Source organism: Apus apus, chromosome 6, assembly GCF_020740795.1.
Source record: "Apus apus isolate bApuApu2 chromosome 6, bApuApu2.pri.cur, whole genome shotgun sequence".
Lineage (NCBI taxonomy): Eukaryota > Metazoa > Chordata > Aves > Apodiformes > Apodidae > Apus > Apus apus.
The window spans coordinates 10,583,763-10,604,348 of NC_067287.1; the positions used below are offsets into that span (position 1 = coordinate 10,583,763).

General features: G+C 45.5%; 1 protein-coding gene across 10 annotated transcripts in view; it reads right to left on the bottom strand.

Annotated features, from left to right (window-relative positions):
• Nucleotides 1–20,586, bottom strand: part of KALRN (kalirin RhoGEF kinase) — a 500,706-nt gene that overhangs the window by 55,990 nt on the left and 424,130 nt on the right. The window contains exon 1 of one of the 10 annotated variants that reach the window (XM_051624230.1): nt 18,245–18,503. The exons of the other annotated variants lie outside the window; for them this stretch is intronic. Coding sequence (XP_051480190.1) covers nt 18,245–18,323 — 79 coding nt within the window. The 5' untranslated portion in view covers nt 18,324–18,503. Of the gene's footprint in view, nt 1–18,244; nt 18,504–20,586 lie in introns of those variants that run through there. 10 annotated transcript variants of the gene reach the window in all.

Consider the following 20,586-nt stretch of genomic DNA (forward strand, 5'->3'; position numbering starts at 1 on the left):
TTCCCAGACAGGAAGAAAATCCAAATCATCTGTCTTCTGATGACAGGAGAGAGCGTGAGAGGGGCTGGGAGGAGGACAGATCCCAGGTGGAGCTGCTGGGGTTTTTCTGACATTCCTCCGTAAGGGCAAAGTAGCAGTCTTATCTCAAAAAGGCCTGGGTTCAGCCAGCTCCTGTTGATGTTACTTCATGCACAGAAAGTGCTGTTAAATCAACTAGTGCAAGATAATATTTGTCAGTGGGCAGCTTATCTTCCACTCAATAGGCTTTAGATAGTCTCCTCTGGCAGGCTCCACATGATGGCTCTGAGAGGTTATCAGCACACCTTGCGTCAGCAGCATTCAGGGTTGTGCGATGGTGACTTTGATTTTGCAAGTGCCCTGGCCCCTCCTGGCCCCAGCAGCACCCACAGCCCCACGGGTGGTGGGGTCAGCACAAGGGCTCCTCACCCACGGGCTGTGCTGAGTGAGGTGCCATTGGGTGCCCTCACCGCAGGAGGGTTAACTTGGGGAATGACTGGTGCAAAGGGAGCCGGGCTGCAGTCACAGAAGGAGAAAGGCTGGACGTGATCACTCTGTGAAGGCTGCAAGTGTCAGGGACTGTTTGGGCCAAGCGGCTGTGTCAGGGACTCACTGCCTTTGCTGGGGACTGGGCTTGGGGAGAGGGTGAGGAGAACTGAGGACCAGCTGATCTTCCCATATCTTGATTGATTAATGTACAAAGAGGTTTTTACCATAGCTTGGAAGCAACACGGTCCAAATTGCTGCCTCCAGTTGACAGCACCTTGCCAATTTAACTTTTAATAAGAGAGGGGACGTTAAATGGAGCCTGGGACTACCCCCTCCACACCAAGGATTTCTTACTGACATGCACAATCCTACCTCAGCCCAGTAGGCTCAAGGCAGGGTCAAACCCAGGAATGTGAAAGTCCCTGATGGAAGGGGCAGAGACCTCCCATCTCACCAGGAAATGTGCCTGGTTTTACGAGCAGACCTGGCCTTGCTGCCTCCTCCTCCTTTCCCCAGGCAGCACAGCCACAGACAGGGCACAGACAGATGCACAGCACCTCAGCACTCCTCACTCAAGGATGTCCTGGGGAAGTGACAGTCAGTCATTGCCACCTGTCACACCAGAGAAGGCAGCAGGTGGGCAGAAGCAGCCCAAGTCCCACACTGTCCCACAGCCCACCCTGCCCACTTGCAGGAATTTTGTCCAGAGTTTAACCTAGAGCCAGGAAACCTCTAACCTAGAGCCAGGAATCCTCTGCAGACAGAACATCAGGCCTCCAGAACCACAGGCCATGATGAAAGCCCACCAAAAGGCTTCCAGAGGGAGGTATGTTATACCATGCAATGATCCCACCTGAACAAACCTCTGGATTTTCCCAGTCAAGGTCATGCCTTTGGTGATGAAAAATGCTGTTTACTAAGGGGTTACCAAATCTCAGTGTGCCATGCTGTAAGCAACCCTGGCAGATATGAAGTCTCTTTCTCCTTGCCTGCTGAAGTGCCCTGGCTGACCACTGTAAGGCATCTGGGACAGAGCACAGGCTTCACTTGGCCCATGCAGCCCAAGACTGGAAACGTGGCCTTGTCTTGCCTTTACATGGTAATGTCTCCACTGGCTGGAGGATAGGCAGGGAGGTGGAAGGGAAAGGCTGGTGTGAATCTCCCTGCTCCCCAGACACTATGAGAGCCCCTCGACGTGGGGCGAGTTTGCTCTACCCAGCACCATACACATATATACAAAGCTCTCCCATCTAGTCATCCCAGTTCCCACCATGGCCAAATATACACTATCCAAAAAGCACACCAAGAGCCCACACACAATCTTCATAACTTTTTTTCCTTTTCTTTTTTAATGTACCTGCAAATATGGACACATTTGCGAGCTAGTCACACTTGCAATTTGCCAACCCTGCTGAGAATTATTTGCTTTGCACATAAAGCAGGTCACCTTGACCTAGTCACAGAGTCAGGACTGGAGCTCGAGGAAGAGCAGAGCTCACAAAATGAGAGACAGAAACACAACACAGAATTCTGCCAGGAAAGACTGGAAACACCCTCCCAAGCCATGCTTGTGTGAGCTCCACTGCTTCCGCAGCACGTAAGGCTACAAACACATTAGTCATGACACTTGACACTAACTGGAGATCCAGACACCAGGTGGATCAAGGGGAAGAGGAGCACGTTACCGTGCTCTTTTCGCAAAGCACCAGCACATACGTGCTTTGTGAACTGTATTGGTAGAGCTGTTTGGAACACAGTTTGCATAAGAAAAGCCAGAGAGCACTTTGGAAAAGACACAGTGGCACATTGTGTGGTAATTCAGGCAGTCACCACTGCCCACAAGGACCAGCAAAGCAGTGGCTGCTCTCACACTGCAGCAGGTCTGCAGGAACCTCAGAGCTCAGCAGAGAGCAGTCATCCTGCCACCAACGTCCTGAACACATGCATCTAAAATAATGCATTTGGTGAAGCGAAACGGGTGTAGGGAGGTCAGCAGACTAATGTGGCTAGGTTGATTTCCTGGCCAAACCATTCATTCAGACAGAAGAAATGATGGTTTCCAAAACACCCCTAAGCAAACCTCCAAGAAACTTCTGGCAATAGGACTGTGACAGATACTCAGCCAAACCAGACAGCTTTAACATTCAGAGCTTTTGCACTGCCAGAGGCACAAAATATTTGATCTTGTTGATCAAATGAACAGATGTCTATAAAAGCACAGCTCTTTTACTTGAAAAATGGAAGGTTCCAGTTCTGTGCAACCCTGGGTGAAAGAAAAAAGTAAAATCCCATAGACTCATTCTAGAGGCACAGTTGTACTCCCATTTGAGTCAGTAGAAATTACTGCTGGAACATAACTACAAGGCATTTTATTTTTACCTCCCTGTTCCCCAGAGCATGCATGGGAAGGGAGGACTGCCTGATCAGGCTCATGCAGCACCGGACTCATCTGCAGAAACTCAGATCTCCTAAGAGGGAAAAGGGAAAGGTTTCTCGTTTTGGTCCATAATAACCACAGATTATATATGGTAGGAAGGAAATATGCTTCCATAACCAGAAGCTAATACAGAATATAGCTAGGAAAACAGGTGATTATGGCAGGACACAATCTTGTTTAATGTGAGAAGAAGTGAATCTTCTCTGATTTATTTATGTATGGCTTCATTTCTCTTCCCAGAAAAAAACAGCCTGAGAGAAAAGGATTTTTCCACAGAAGTCACAGAAGACAAGCCAGAATGGGAACTCTATAATCCTATTAGCATGTGCCTTTAAATCAACGTGGTTTTGTGGTTTTTTTTCTTGAGAAATAATTCCACTCATGAATGAAAGCCAATAATGACAATCTGACCGATGAGCACATAAATTAGGTCTGCTGTGCTTGACAGAGCCTATTTTCCATATCTAGTGACTCCTGTAAAATAACAATTCTGACAAAGACAGAATTGAATCAGATATGGGTGAAAGACTAACTTGGTCTTTACTCAAGCTGTTATTTCCCGAAAGACAGGAATCTCTGTACCAGAAAATCTTGGAAAGCAGGAGCCATCTAGACCCATCCTGTCCACAAACAAAGACTGTGTTAGTATTTCACACTAAACAAACAAGAATCATCTAAACCAGGAAAATGCACCCTCTCCTGCACTGTTCAAGAGCTTCTCCATCATCCAGGCTGTAGGCTCCAGTTCACAGCTCTCAGCCCCTTGAGACTTCACACTCTCTCTCAGAAACTGCTGTGAGAGTCACCTCAGATCTGCTTGAGGGCTTCAGGGCTAAAGCTCTATTTGGCAGATGCAAAGATAGGAGAAGCAAAGATGGGAGAACGAGGTATGAAAACTACTATTTTGGTCTCTTCTCTGCTTTCTTATTAAATGTCCAAAACACGCTCAGTGAAACATTTTTATTGGCACAAGTCAGGGTTACAAAACTTTGTGGCTTAGGCAGATGACAGTACGGATCCCAGTCTTAGTGTTAGAACCTATTCTGCCTGTAAAACCTGGCACGGATTTGCAAAAAAATGGGAAGTAACAACATCTGGATAATTCAAAGTCACTTGACAGCTATTCCTCAAATGAAAACAGTAGTCCACAACAACGTAAATGAATTTGACAACTTTTTATGTCCACAGATAAACTGTCTCCTCAGCCACGGCCTCCAAAAAAGGCTCCAGTGAATAACGTCAGTGAACAGGAAATTTTCAGTGCCCGTGTCAGACAAAGATAGAAGACAACTGGCTTAAAAAACCCTTTAGATTAGAAGTATGTTAAACTTTCACAGTGGAATTGCAAAACTTGCCCTGGAGTCCTCCATGGCTTCCCACCCACTCCAAGTTCTGCTCAGCCATTCTACATGTGTCCAACCACAAACCTGCCCCCTGCCCTGGCTTGAGGGAAAAATGACATGAGATCACATAGGACCTGGTTTCACACCAGAGGGTAAAGACGTGTTCAAACGATGCCACTGAAATTTAAATGCAGATTTTGCTCTGAGGTTCAAATGTTCTCCATAACTCAAGAAACTCCTAGAAATGACCAGAATTGAGAAGGTTCAACTGAATTTCTGTTTGTGCATGGAGCACCATTTGAAGCTTCAAGTAGGAAGTAACATCAAAAGGCACAAATCAATCTGGCAGGATTTTCACTATTCCACTTGTGTAGATCAAATTATTTCTTTCCAAACTCAAGAACAGTGGTATGGGGTTAAATATTTTACGTAAAAGTTTCTAGTCCAATAAAGTAGCTTAAAAGCAGACGTACTTGACAAACTTTCCAATCACTGTAATGTAAAAACTCAAAGTCTGATTTGCTGTTTCAGTCCCAAACATGCTAACAAGACTAACTTCCAAAAGGAACAAGGGGAAAAAAGAACTAAAACTAAACTACTACATTAATCACACAACACTTCTTTATTGAATAGCTGCTATTTCTTGGAAAAGGAAAAGAAGAGCTGCTTTAAGATACAGGATGACCTGCAGAGTCCCCTTTAGCTACACAGCAAAGCAGGGATGATCCTGGAGGATTCTGCATGTGGTTTTTGCCTTTGGGAAATAATCACCCATCTCTTGGTTTTAATATTCAACTTCTTGATCATTACTTCCAGGTAGAAACAAGCACTCACCTAGTTGGGGTAGGCAAACACTCTCACTTGGAGAAGCTCATTCTTGTGTCAGGCAGCAGCTCACCCAAGGCTCTCGGCAGTCAAGGAGCCACAGGTCCTTCAACCAGAGGGTGGCAGGGAGCAGGAATCACCCCCTGTAAGAGCCTCTCTCTTTCCATTAACTACAGAGGGAGTCCGAGGAAATTACACCCTTAGCTAAATTTAGTTATTGTGAACCCCCTTCCCACATTTGAGTATGTTTCATACCAGGCCCATCTCGCAGCAGGAAATGATTAGCTGAAGTTGAGCATCTGACAATTCACTTTAATGAGCAACAACTGATGGCAACCCGCCACTAGCTTCAGTAGAATAGCTTTTATTTTTAGCTGGTGTTGCTCAGATGCGGCTTTCCTTCAGCATGTGCTGGGAAACTGACATCCCAAAGTAGTCTCCAGGTCTCGGTTGTGCCAGTCGGAGTGTCAGGGCCTGAGAGCTGCAGTTTCTGGAGGTCAGAGACAAGTCACTGAAGGTCTGGGAAAGTTTCAAAGAGCAAGATAAAACCAAAAGCCTGGAGAAACAGCACAGAGGCACGTGGTCTCGAGAGACCTCGCAAGAAAAGTTAGTGAATGAGGGAGCTGAGTCTCCAGGGAGAGAAACAGAACAAGGGGAAGGCACAGAGAGAAAGCCTGCTGAAATAAAACATGACTTTGTTAATGTCCAAGAGTGGCTGGTGAGAGGAACAGCTACAGAAGTCATCTCTATTGTGTCTGCTGCTTCATGTGGATCTAAAGGTATTGTCCGAGGTGACTGTAGGGAGGGCACTGGGAAAAAAGGAAGATGAGTTCTCAGACTAACATAGGGCAGGGCCTCAGTTCCTGAAGATGGGGCTTTAATTGAGGAACTGCTGCACATGAAGGTAGAACACATCCTTGTGCTTCTGAAGAGACTCTCAGGAAAGTGTGCAGCTCAACCCCACGGCACCAAACACTTGAACAGCAGCCAAAACTTCTCTCCGGGTGTCCCACTCAGAAATGTGTCTCCATGTAATGGCTTACAACTGTGATGGGTATCTATGACTCCTCCAGTGGGTGGTTTGAGCCTTTTTCTCTCCATTTATCAGCCTAGACAAATTCATCCTGCTTCAGAGCCTAATCTGACCCCTCACATAAGCTGCTGTGTGTTCATGACAGGAAAAAGAGAACATCCACAGAGTGAATCCATCAACCCATTGGTGAGATACTCCTAGCCAGCTCCTACCTCAAAATACTATGAGATAGGTACATTATTGGCCTCCCTTGTGTCCTTCAAGGGAGCCTTGCTTATCTCCCCAACAAAGCAACAACTTTTTAGATTAATAAAAGGGTGTGCAAAAGCTCAGAAAAAGAGCATATGCTACACACAGCAGAGACTGAGGCCAGACACAGTATTTCTATGCTGTCGATTTCATGCACCCATCCTCTTGCCTCGGGTTTGTGCCCAGCACACGTTCTGGACCAGCCCAGAGCACAGCAAGAGCAAGCCCAACATATCTGCTGGGAGCACACGTTGGAGCAGCCTTCCCGCAATGCCTCACAGCTGGGAGAGCAGATTTCTGAAGTCAAGAGGCATGTATTTTGCTTTAGCAAAGAAAGGAAAGAAAAAGTCAAGACTTACAAGATCCAGAACGGCCATGCTTTTTTTTTTTTTTCCTTTTTTTTTTTTTTTTTAACAAATCAACATTTATTTCAATTTAGTTAAACAGCTCGTTGAAGCACTTCTCTAAATTCTACTTTACATTTTATATTTACACTGTCCTCATTGTGTGACAAAAATAAATTCCCAAGCCTGAAGTTTCCAGAATAAGTGTCACTAGCAGCAAAAAGAACAAAGCCCCAAACACAAAGCAAAAATTCCCCTTCACAGATTTTGATAGGGGACTTATGCATGTTCTGTAAAAAAGTTTTAACCCTGAACCTTTATGTAAACCTATATGGGATGATGAGGGGGAAAATGTCACATTTGAAGCTGAACAAGAAGAGCAGCAGTTGCTGGCCTTTGCAAGTACACTGTTACTTTTAGCATAAGGAACTGTGAAATGCTTAGACACCCATATAGAAGCAGACTTTTTAACTTTGATCTATGCAGTTTTGCTCTGCTGGGAGTTTAAGAGTACCAGAGATGGCGAATAACAGCTTTTATCCTGGTGGCGGGCACAAAACCAAACTTTATTATACATGGTTTCCAAGCAGCTGTGAGTGCAACACAAGCCTTATTCTTTTGCAAAGTGTCAAGGGTCAGTTTCATTCAGCAGCTCCCAAACTGAGCTGCTGTAAGAATTTTGAAGTAATTTCTCAGTTAAACGACATTGTTGCTAAGGTCAACTCTGCCTTACACTTGAAGCCAGCATCATCTCTGACAAGGTGGACCACTCTGCTGAATGGGGAGACATTTGAATATGGTATTTATGTTTCCCTACTTTGAAGGAAACTGGGGATATGTACCCAAAAAATTCCTCATGGGAAAAACAGAAGAGTAGGTGACAAAATAAATTGGAATTGGAAAAACAAAAGCAAGAACAGAGCCCAAAGCTTTTTGGGATAGGAAGAAAAACTGCATGTTGAGAAAGAAGGGACCGGTCATTAAACTTTCCAGGCACACACAGGGCTCAGAAAGGACAGAAAACAAGCAGAACAAACAAACACAACTGTGTGCATCTTAGCATCAGCTTCTTTTGCCAAATGCAGTCGCTTCCAACATTCAGCAGCTGTCTCTTGCTTTCTAGTGCTGTGGAGTTCTCTTTGGTACTTGGAGGCTGTCAGGAGCTCCGGGCAAAGAGAAAGTCTTTGTCCATTTACCAACCAATTCCAAAGGCGCTGATCTTGAATAACTTTACTAAGCAAGAATGACACAGATGTCTAGGAAAGGGGGCTTTTCTCTTAGTAAAGTTGTGGTAGGTGCAGTGGAAACCCAAGGCAATCTACATGCTTGTCAAATTGAGCCTAGGTAAGAACAGAGTCCTCCAGGAACGTCTCTCATTTGTTCACTCTTAAATTATTCAGGCTCTGACAGCCCCTGAAAAGAAAAGAATGGAATAAGAATAAGTTGCAAGGGGTGCAGGGCAAGAGCGGACACCACGTAACCACCAAGAACAACAAGGTTGGGGTGTTTGATGACAGACACACTGCAGCTGGAGCCTCCAAGGCTGGTGCCCAAAGCAGCTTCCTCCACGCCCTTGTCCTCCAGAAATACCAGCGGAAAATACAAGCTCACAGCAAAGGTACTGGTTGGGATGAATTAAAAGAAGTAATGAATGAAGTAAATGCAAACAGCGGTTTGGAAATAAAACACACAGATAAGAACTGCTGGTGCTTGTGATGTTTTGCTCTTGGAACACAGCACAGGAAAACGGCTAAGCAGCTCAGAGACTTCTAACTGCACACTCAAGACTATCAGTTAGACTTGTGGGTAGCTTTCATTCACTCGGCTTAAGTAAGAAAATCAGAACATCACTTGGTGTCCCATATAACAGGCTCACATGATCTACATCTTGTTTTTTTGTTTGACAGCTCTGCAGGGCAGGAAGCAGCTCTGTGAGGAACCTTCCCCGTGGCACTTGTCAACAAGTTAATCAAATTTCAGGTGACGAAATCGCTACTACACTCTATCTGCGTCAGCAAGAAAGATGGGATGGGAACTTGAATTATCAGAGAGCACCTGCTGCATGGGAACAGGAGAGCTCTCTGCAGCACCCTGCCGAGGTCTCAGCCCACTGAAGCTGTGCAAGTGCCTTGACACTGCCACCACCCTTCCCAATAAGGCTAGTTCTGAGAAACTCACTGATTTTGACTTCTGGAGGGCCATGCAGAGCCTCCCATGGCTTTTGCGGTGCCTAGACCTTTGCTTCTTACCAGCAGCCTCCTCGTGGAAAAGTTCTACGTCCAACTTAGCAGAGATGTGGAAAGGTGCACTGCATAAACTGTACTGCTTTGTTCCCAGCTGCATCACTGTGCCTAATGGCAAATAGCTGTAAAAACACACTACCAAGCAACCTGTCTAATAAGTGATTACCATTACAAAATCCATGTTTGCTATTGCTGAGTAGTTGCCTTCTTTCAGCCCCATCTTTCAAAGTTTTTAGGAAAAAGAAACACTTATTTGAACACAACAGTAAGGGCTGCATTGGTCTAGTAGCAGAGACTCTTTGATTCTGTAAAGACTTTGTAAAATACTGGTGATCTCTTACTGCAAGGTATGATGTCTGATCACAGACATCTACCTGCCACTAACCGGATCATTTAGTATCTCCAGGACAAGGGACTACAGTGAATATTCAGCAAGCATTAGCCTTTAAATGTTTGTCTGGAGATTGCCTTGTTTGAGGCTTTTCTTAGACACACTGCCAGATGAAATTTTACAGCTGCAGAGCTCTGAGCAGCTACAGCCCTCCCTGAGCAGCCTGGGCAATTTCTCTGATACTGAGACAAAGTCAAGCAAGACGCTGCTGTGTGCTCAGCACCAGTGCCTGGCAGGAGCTGTGGTCTGCCATTGAGGAGCTGAAGTCACTACTGTAACATTCAAACTGTCTGCCTCCTTCTTGCCTAAAGCTATGATTTTCCTTCTGCTGCCCTAGAAAGGACGTCTGTTGATCAATACTTACTCCATTTCCTAAAGAAATCTATTCAGCCTCCACATGCTTCAGATGAGAGTGATGTTTAAATATTGTGTTGGTCCTCAGGGTTCAACTACAGAAGGTATAAAGAATTCCTGACTTGAGGCACTTCAATGGTATTAGCTGTGAATCATCTTTTTCCATTGTACTGTTCAGATACATTTGGATCTAAAATACATTTGCATTTCTAATTAAAACAGATTACCATTAGTAACTAAAGAATGTCTTAAATCAGAATCCTTAGGCCATAAAAGCTAATTGCATGATGCTAAAACTGGATTTCAAAAATATACATATTATACCCCCTGCAGGATTAATTAGGCAACATCTCTTCAAAAGAGTTCTCAAAAGTGTATTTATTCAGCATGTGGTTAAATTATAGTGGGTTGTGCAACCCTTTTTGTAGCCTGCCTTGGCACAGGCTTCTGTGGCAGCAGACAGCTGGGGTCTTGTTCATCAGGGGTGCTCAACACAGACAAATCTGATTGAGGGCTGCAGCAAACCCCAGCTGATAAGAAGGAACACACATGCTGGTTCCTGCCCCCTGCCTCACAACCACCAGGGTGCTGCCCTCCCCCCTACTGCCACCCTGCTGCTCCCCACTGCATGGCGGGGGCTGCTTTACCCACAGCCAACTGGTGTGGCTGAACATGATCTCAGGTACATGTGTGATGTGCCTCCTAGGACACACAGGCCTACAAAAAGGCTGAAATCAACTAGTAGATATCTATCTGGAAGCTATAACTGCTGATTATTTGATGCTCATTTTGTCATCAGTTGTCTACCCTGACCTCAAGCTTCAGAGCACTCACTGAAAACTGCAATGTGTTTTCAGAGAGGTTAGGACCACGCTGCACGTCTCGGGGATGTCAGGAACCTCAGTTCACTACAGCTGCATGTGCATTATGCAGGGAGGAGGGGAAAAAAATTGTGCAGCATAACAGGGCACACTTTTGGCTACTATAGTCTATAGCTGTAATTGTGAGCAAGCCTAACCTACACAAAAAGGTGTCTCCAGAGGATTTAGCTGTAGCTGGGGATGTGCCACTCCCAGGTCTCTTTGCGTGCTCAGAGCTCCTTGCTCCATGTGATATGTGAACATGGACAAAATGCCTGGAAAACAACAGTGGAGACACCTCTAGGGTTGCAAAATCCGGATCATTCTCGTCACAGGTAAGAATCCATCACTCTCCTACATGCTTAATGGTCTGGCTCTGTAGATTCACCCCCTTCTGCAATTTTACAGCCTTACACAGCCTGGAAGATAATTTTGCAAGGATCCAAGATTTCAAAGCTGTTTAGCTGTACCAGGACTAGCAAGGGCTTCAACACACAGATCAACCAACTGCACTGGTGTGCAAGAAGGGTAACAGAATAGTAATTACCAATGCCTCATGTGGCAACACACAAAGTAGGAGATGCATTTTTTTCTATTTTCTGGGAGTGCTAAGCAACCACAGTTCCTGTACAGTAGTGGAGCAACCATAAGCATTGGGGAGTGCTGGTAAGTAAGAAACCCACCAGAGCTACACTGGGCTTTCTGCAACGTGATGTTATCCATGTTGTGTTAGAGAAAAGCAAATGACAAGTATTTAAACTGAAGGGTATAAAATGGGTCTCTCCCCACCAAAGAGAAGAAACCCCCACAGCAGTTCTCTTATTTACTGCTGTAATTCAATTTACAGGTTCAATTTTTCATCTAATTAGGACTTTGTCCCTGTTATCTGAAAGGAGTCCAACTGACATGTGATTGCCATGTTCTCAGCCTGCTAGGGAGAGGATTGCAGGGCTGGTCCAGGATAGAGGCTGATGGACTGAGAGGCACATCACACTTGACAGGTAAGATGACCAGATGCACTAAATACCTTTAATCCAAGGAATGATTGTGATTCAGCATAATCAGCCACATGAAACATTATGAACTGAAAGCAAACAGGTTAATTTTTGGTCTGTGGTTTTCTAATGAGAAAGAACATTAGCCAAGGGAGACATTTTCAAGCATATCTCAATAAGTGTTTTCTAATAATTCTTTACACGTGCTGAAGTCCTACTTATGATCTACAGATCTTTTTTTTTTTTTTATGAAAACAGCCAAATGTGCTTCTGCAGTTGTTTTTAAAAATATCTTTACACGACATTGAATCGTATGATGCAATATCAACAATTGACCTGTTCTGCAATAGCAACTGATACACAATGGCTAAACCTGCAGAGAACTGGATTTCCTTACTCAATTGAAAATGACACCTGCAGATCCCTGCTGAAATCCCTAACCAACCTACCAGTTCCCTTTTGAAAAGAAATTGCAACTTTTTGCCAAAGATGAAAACGTTTTCATAAAGCCTGTTAACAGACAAGAACGACACTGAAATGTAACAGTGTTCTGGTGTGTTTAAGAAGTATCTTGTTGCTATTTTTAGTCTGAAACATTTTGAGGTTTTGGTTTTTTTAACTTTAAAATGGTATATTCGTTTTCCTAATACGTACACAAGTTTTAACAAGGTGTACGCTGAAACGTAACAGTTTGGAAGAAAAAAATCCAACACAAATCTCTCCGGGGTCATGTGAAATAACTGCCCTTTTTGTTTCACTTCAAAATGGATAGATTTTATTTCAGCATCCGTGCATTGAATTCCTAAACAATACATCTATCTGGCACTTATTTTGTAGGAAAGCAGCATATTTAGTTTCTTTACAGTCAACAGGGAGTTACCCAAGCTGTATTTTTCACAATTAGCTGTTCTCTCTCTGATAGAATAAAGCCTCCCTTCTTCAGGCTTTTGACAAGATTAATAAAATCTTGTGAATTCTTATCTGCTTCTTGAAGCCAATGTGAAATTTAGCAGCTTTGTCTGCATAAAGCAAACCCCATGTTTCTTGAAAGCTGGAATTTATGGAGGTTTAAAACAACGCAGGAATCTGAATAACAAGGATCCCCACCACACACTCAGTCCCAGACTAGTAAGTGAAAGCTGATCTTTGCAGAAGGTCTTGCTATCTATGTTACACATACAAATTAAGATCTGGAAGTTTATTGTCTTGTACAACTTTTGTCACATTCTGTATATAACCACATCTCAAAAGATCAGGCTGCATGATCAGTCACAAAAGGGAGACAAAGCTGGAGGATGAAGGGCCAGCTTGTTGGGAATTGTCTGGCAGTGTGTGTAAATTTCAAAAAAAGAAAAAATAAAGCAAGTAGTAGTTGAATCTTGGAACTGAAAGCTGTTAAAGCATCCTGAACACTGGCACTGATATGATAAACATCAGATTTACTGAAAGTGGCTGGCAGAGGATAAGAGCAGTGAGCAGAGATTCCTGTGCATCAACCAGCACTCTGAAAAACCTCAAACTTCCTGTGTTCTTGGACACTTCATATTTTGCAGCAACACGGATTCACCAAAAACCTGACCTGCTGTGTCCATGAACAAGGTTTCTAACCCAAAAATCCTCCAACAACTTGGTAAGATTTAACAAAACTTAAAATTAAGTAATCCTAAAAGGAGCTCACTGTTCTCCCAGCCTGCCAACAGAGCAGTGACCATGCTTCTCCTTGATGTTCATGGTCCATGTTCAGAGGTTGCTTATCAGCCTCAGGACTTCTGTGGAAATCCTCTTGTTTCTCATTGCCACGTTCAAGGGAGGACATGCCTGTGCACACAAACACTAATGGGTTCAGACCAGTGAGTCAGTATTTACTTCAGAAGACTGGCACAGGGACTGTCAGACACACTTTTGGGACAGGCTTAACTCAGGACCGTCTGTCAGGAGAGTGGAGAGCAAGTGTGGGGAAGCACCATTTCCACACTAACAAAAAGAGCCCTTTCGCTGCTCACAGTATTCACCTTGTCATGTTAATCCTGCCAACTCTTCTGTCCCTTCCAATAACTATCTGCCATGACCTACTCCGACTCCTGACTCAGCCTGCGGAGGTGGGAAAAGGTAGGACTTGGAAGGGACGTTCCAGTCATGGGCTCACCAGTATTCTCTTAATAGAACTGGAAGAAAATAACTCTCCCAAACCTCACCACAGCCGTTTGCTTGTGAACCTGCCAGGAGAAAGAGCCGAGCACAACTCTGGCATGAGAGAGAGACTGTCCACAGAAGACCAGTACACTTGATTTTCTTGACTCTACTGAGATGAAACCAATGAGCAACAGATGGACTTCATCCAAGGAGTATATTTGGGGATGGTTAACAGTTTCCTCATATTTCTCATCGAGAAAAGACCAGGAAACTAAGCAAGCTTTGGTTGACACCCTTAATTTTACTATTGTTTTCTCCTCTGCCTCAATTTTGACAGAACTGCTTTGGCCATGCATTCCATTGTGCTTTACACAGTGTAACCATGGCTCAGGCTGCAACACTAAATAAAATATGTTCAAATTAGGAAATGTTATGGGCTTGAATATATTACTGCAGATCACTCTCTTGCTACCACTCAGCACAAAGGTACCAGTTTCCTTAGCAAAGCTCTACGGCTTGCTGTAACACCGTGTCAGCACCTTCTATAAAAAGCACCATCAGATCTCACTTTTTACCTAATGAAGAAATAACTTTTATGAACATGCTGCTGACAGCCCTTTTAACGATGCTGGTTTGCCCAACTTCCAGTTAAGGCTCTGTTTCTGACCAGCTAGCAAAGATGTACAAGGTGGCTGGCTGAGGTCCCTTCACGGCACATTAGTCACCATCACTCTGTCAAGAGAAGCTTACTTTATTAATCTTATAGTAAAGAGGTTCACCAGATTGAGCCAGTAACAAATCAAAGATTCAGGGAAGGATAGCAAGGAGAGGAAAAGGAAGGAAAGAAAAATAGGACAGTAAAACAAAAAAATGCAGAAGGAAGAGAAAAACTGTAGGAAACTGGAGACAAGCCAGAGGGACAGGCAATTTAAGAGCTTTACCAGGAGCTCAGTATAGACAAAAACTCACTCCATCTTTTATTTTTAACACGCTGAGATTAAAGGTTTGACATTCAGATTAAGTTTCTTTTGTTCTGAAATGGAAAGTTTGGATATGACCAGCAGCCTGCTTCAGAAGATCAACTGTTCAAGGACTTAGAGGGACATGTTCTTTACTGAAGCCAATACAACTCATCCATTTAAATCCACTTTCCCTGTGGCTGGCTACCCTCAAGTAAAGATTCTCACCTGAAGCCACTCTACAGCCAAAAAATATTACTTAGAATGGGGTATAAAGTGTTGCACTGTAAAGTTATGCTGACAATCAATTATTTTAACCATAGACCCTTTTCTTTGGGCTGCACATGATGCACTCATAGCCAGCTTCTCAAGTCAACTAGATGGGAACATCTCCTCTTGTGCTCAAAGAAAAGCATTTCCTATACCTTGTTAGTGCTTTCCACCCTCCTGGTGCCCCTTGGCACAACGAGACCTGAGCGTCTCCCATGTAGGGCTGGAACTGAATGAGCTGAACTACTGCAAAGAAATGTCCTCTAAATAAGGCCCTGGATATAACGTAGCACACAAAATTTAACTTTTACGTTAAGTCTGAGTGTCTGACTAGGTCTTTACAGTCCACCATGCATCAGAGCCTGGAGTTCAGGCTCCACCTGACCCAAGCTCCACGCTCCCACCGCTGAGCTTCAGAGCTCTCTGCCGAAGGTAGTGCAGAGCAATGGCACTCACTCGACTTTGTTCTGTGTTTAAAGGCAACAAAGTTCTGACCTTGTGATATTCAAGGCATGCAGCTGACCATTTGCTTTAAAAAAGACATTTCTCAAAGCAAGAATATCTCAAATTTTCTCCACTTTCCAGCTTTTAAAATAAGCCCCTAATCTGAATCACATAGATAACAGGGGAGATAGACTCAATGTTAAAAGAAAATAAAGTATATTCAATTGTAAATCCTGGACTGATTTCTAAGGAGAGCTGAATGACTTTCTAGTTATCAGAAGACCATCAACCCTCTTATCAGCCTGCTTTCAGGGCCAGTTCTGCAGCACTATGAAGCATCCCATTACACCAGGTCACTTTGCATTTGTGCATTTAGGAGATAGTGCAGAAAGCCTTGCTTGCCCACTCTTGGCTGATTAAAGCCATTGGCCCAAAGGCTGTGCAAGTCCACTGCTCTTAAGTACCCCTTTTCATGGCTGAAAGAAAGTGACAGACTCTTGCTCTGAGGCACTCCTATATTAGGATTAATTTCTCTTCACACTTCGGAATAGACAAGGAGTCCTTATTTAGTTCATGCAGGGGACTATCGGGTCAGAGAAAACTGCAAATGGTATTATATGTCAGCTGCTTTCTCTGGATGGATCCAAATAGCTTTGTATATGGGCAAAACTGACAAGATCAGAAATTCACCAAGAGAAACAAATTTAAAAAAGCAGTATCAAGGCCTCTAGTGCTGCAATAAACAGGCTAAGATTGATATAAAAGAGTAGTTTGAGTTATCTATCAAAATTCTTCAGAGAAATGTCCAGTTACAAAAAATGTACATATTTCATGACACATCAGGGACCTAGGATTTGGGTTTTTTCAGCTCTGCATTATTGTTGCTATTTAGGAGATCAAGCCTCATCACTTCCAAGCTCCATGGCCCAAAAAGCACTGACAAAGCTGCTACCAACACAACCTCTGTTTGAGCATAGGTTGCACGCTTAGCATCTCAGTTTCTCTCACCGAACAGTTCTTACTGTCACAACAAAACCTACTCAGTTGTTCCAAAAGATCAAGATACATCAGGGATCTGTTACCAGTAAAAAGCAGAGCTGCATTTCCAAAGGCAAATGAAAGGTCATTTATGGGGCAGCAGTGAGAACAGCTCCAAGATGCTTCACATCCATCTAAAATACAGTCACCTACTTGCACTGCAAGTCTGAGATCAGTGAGAAGCCCTGGGACAAAGTGTTCCCCCACAACCAAAGATGATCACTGACAATGCAGAATACCTGAAGTTGGAGCTTCAGAGGTCTGGTTGCCACATTAAAGCATCTCCAAGGTTAACGGCAGAAACTGCCAAGAACAGCACAATGATGCTGTAGTGTGGGGCACCCTAATCCCTCATCAAATGTCAGGTCTGGTACCTGCCTGTATGCAGGGAGTATTTCCACCACCTGACTACCTCTGGTTTTCTTTAATAAATCCAGCATAACAGATGCCTTTTACAACTTTTACCCTAAGTTTAATACCAAGGACAAGGAAAAAGTAAAGCATTCAGTATTACAAAATACCTTTTGTTACTAAATTTTAATCTGTTAAGAATCAACAATCTAAAGACCAGAGCCATGTCAGAGAGCTTGAATCCTGCTCCAACCTACTGCATAGGCCAACACATTAAAGCACAGGCTGTCCAACAGACTTGGCTTTCACAGTCATTTGGTACCACCACCTTTCTATTAAGCAGCCCTGCCCCTACAACCAGGTTACATCTTCCTTCCCAAGGGCTGCAAAACAGCAGGGGGTTGTGCAATGACCACAAGAGTCCCTTCTTTGGCATGAAGCAGTTGTGTTCTCCCCAGGCTGAAAAATATCAGTGTCCTATGAAATCATGGCAAACTCCACCACCATCTAGTTTGTTGCTGTCACCACATGAGCATGACTCTAGTTCAATAACCAGAATAGTCAGGCTCCTGCATTGCAAAGCTGTGCCTCAAGACATTAGTAAACCCACCCATCCTCAAAGTCATCTTTATCTGGGGATGTACAAATGGGTTCCAAGATTAAAGGGGGAGGAAGGCATTAAAAAGCTTTTTTTTTTTTAAAAAAAAAAAAAGGACCCAAAAGAAAAGTCAAGTTTTATTTGGGACATCTTTGATCGGTCATTCAGAGAACAGGAAACACTGAAATACCACACACACATCTTCAAAAAAACTCACATTATCCATAACAAGTTCAAGAGCCATGTCACAGCATAAACACTGCAGGCTGGAAAATCTACAGTCGGTGCATCTGAGCTGCACTGTTCCTTCTAAAAGCCAGATTTTCATTTTATTTTTACACGGCGTTCTAGCTCCCGTGGCTTTCCCACATCTCTCCTAGCGTTTCAGCTCAGCCAGCTTCCCCAGACCCTCCCACATCACCATTCAGAGATTTGTGAACTGTGAGAAACAGATGTTCTCAAACCATTGTGCTCCTATCCAAGCCCAAGAAAGAGCAGAAACGGGGCGGGGGGGGGGGGGAAAGAAAAATAATAAAATCTCATTTAAGCAAATATTTCTCCCCGCCCTATTGACCTTCCAGTCCCAGGGTGTTTCCTACCAGCAAAGATAAAATGTATCCTTGTCAACTTCAGCCCTCTCGCTGCCCGTGCGCGGTTCCCCCAGCCCGCCGGGGGATCCCGGCCGCACCCGCGCTGCCGAGCCCGGCCACCCTCCGCGCTCACCGGCCCTTCCCTCCGCCCGGCTCCGGGGCAGGGCGGGCGGGCGGCTGGGGACGCTGCCCCGCGCAGGGCTCTGCTGAGCTCCGGCCACCCCCGCTGCCTGCCCCAGCCCCCGGCCGGGCCGCTCCCCGCAGCCCGGTCCCCACCGACCTTTGCAGCAGCAGCAGCACTTCGCCAAGAGCCATCCTACACCGGAGCGGGCGGGATAGCCGCGCCTGCCCGCTTTCATGCTGCCTTCGGGCTGCTCATGGCAAGGAGCCACCGGCCCGCTCGGGAAAAATAACCCACAAATTCGCAATAAAAAGAAAAAAAAAGAAAAAAAGCCCTAAGGACAAATATATCTCTATATGATATAAACCCAGCCGTGCTAAGCGGCCGAGCCGCCGGCGCCCGCTGCCGCTGTCCCCGGCGCGCACCTCCGGGGGCGGAGCAGAGCGCGGCCGCGGACACTGCGCCGCCTTATGCAACCGCGCGGCGGGCGGAGCGCCCTGCGCGCCCGCGCAGCGCCTGCGGCCCCGGCTGGCCGGCCGGGAGAGAGGGGAGGAAGGAGGGGGCCCGCGGCCAGACGGGGCTCCCGCCTCTGGCTGGGAAGAAAAGTTGTTTTCCGGGGCTGAAAGGCGGTAGCTGCGCTCAGGCGGGCGGCGGGGCCGGGCGGGCGGCACCCGAGGTCGGCAGCAAGAGAGCAAAACTGGGAGGAAGTTTGGTAAAGCTCTGATACCTACTGGAGTGGGGTTCCTACCAAGTCTTTAAAAGGCAAAACTTGTACTGTTCTGGGTTTTTTTAAAGTTCACAACTTTTTTTTTTTTGTTGTTTCCTTCCCCCTGCTGCCATTCCTTAGCTTACATATCTGACAGCTAAAACTTTTTACAACTAGTTGAAAACACTAACCAGCCTGTTGCGATCCCAACCGCCCTGCCTCTGTTCTGCCGCGGGAGATCTGCCAGCAGCGCTGTGGGGTAAACGCTCACCCTCCTGACACACCGACCAAGATGCCCGAGATCCAGAAGCACAGCTTGCTCTGGAAGGTGCCAGCCGGTTGTGTCAGGATTTCCCACCTAAAGCATGGAAAACTGGAGGTGCCAAAAACATCCTGAACCTTGCTGGAGGCGGCTGGTAGGAGAGGCCGGGCAGGATTCCAGAGCGGCGGCATCACAGTTTTGCTCTCTGGCATCGAAAGCTGATCAAAAACCCCAACAAGCTGCTTCTCCCAGGCATAAACGCATCCTGAGAGGGAACAGCTGAGGGGAGATGCGCTGTGCTCTGTGCCTCCGTGTGCCAGCACTTCAGCCTGAGCACAAACTGGTGATCTGGACTAAGGCTTTTGGTTTGCTGTGTAATGGCTTTGGAGAAAGTGACGCTCCTGTGGGGCCAAGGGCCGTTTCTGGGCAGTAGGTCGGGGCTGAGGCTTCAGCACCATGTTCACAAACCCACCTTGGGCTACACCTATGCAGTGTTTGCCACTGGCCTGGGGGAAGCCTGGGCTAGGTGATTTAATGTAGTTGCCATGTGGGATCCTGAGGACCCTAGAGCCATCCTGGCAGAAGGACCCCAGTACCTGGTGCCAGGAGAGTGCCAGAGACCCTCCCTGAAACTCCCTCTACCACAACAGCGAATACTAAATCTTCCTGCTTCACTCCTGGCTTTGCTGTAGGAACTGTTCTTTGACTACAGCCTCACTTTAAGGGTAACAAGCCTGGAGTGCCCAAAATTTTCCTGTCAGTGCCTTGTGCATGAAGGTGCTTTTCAACACGTAAGGATGAAGGGAACCTAAACTCTGTTTCCACTTTGCTGTGTGTTGTGTCTTTCTTTGACTTGGGTCTTTGCCTATCTCGGAGATGCAAATGAATGACTCAGGGGTGGACTCGGCTTTTGTGCCTGTAGCAGGCAGATAATATGTCTCACTGGAAGCAGAAACCACAGCTGCAGCCAGAGAAGGAAGAGGTGGACTGGGAACCAGATAGGACCCCCCACCCTTCTGTACCTCTCTCTTTCCCTGTAGATGGTTTGTCCCTGCCACAGTGCCCCAGGCAGCAGCTCTTCAGGTGGCTGTGTCAGCTTCCTGAAGTGCCAGGCAGTAAGAAGGCACCAGCTTAGGGCCTCTGAGGGATTCAGGAAAACTTGCAGCAGGGCTGTTTTGAGAAGGCACCTCTTCTCTGCTTTCTGCTCCATATCGCATCTCTTGCTTTTCTAATCCACTCTCTGATACCACATCCACCTTCTGCCCCATGGGTTGGCTGCCTCCCATCTATCTCCAACAGCAAGAAGGGGGAAAATGAACATGCTCTTCACTGGCATCTCGTTGCTCATGTGACATCTGCCCTGGATGGGCAATATGGGCTGAGATAGAGGCAGTCCCTGTATCATGCCTGGTATGCTGGAGCTGCTCTTGGTAGGTTTTAAAAGTCATCATAAGAAGTCTTTAAGACTGCTCATTTAAGAAACTAGGAAACATCCTAAAAGGAACATGTCAATCCTAAATTCCTGCAGCACTT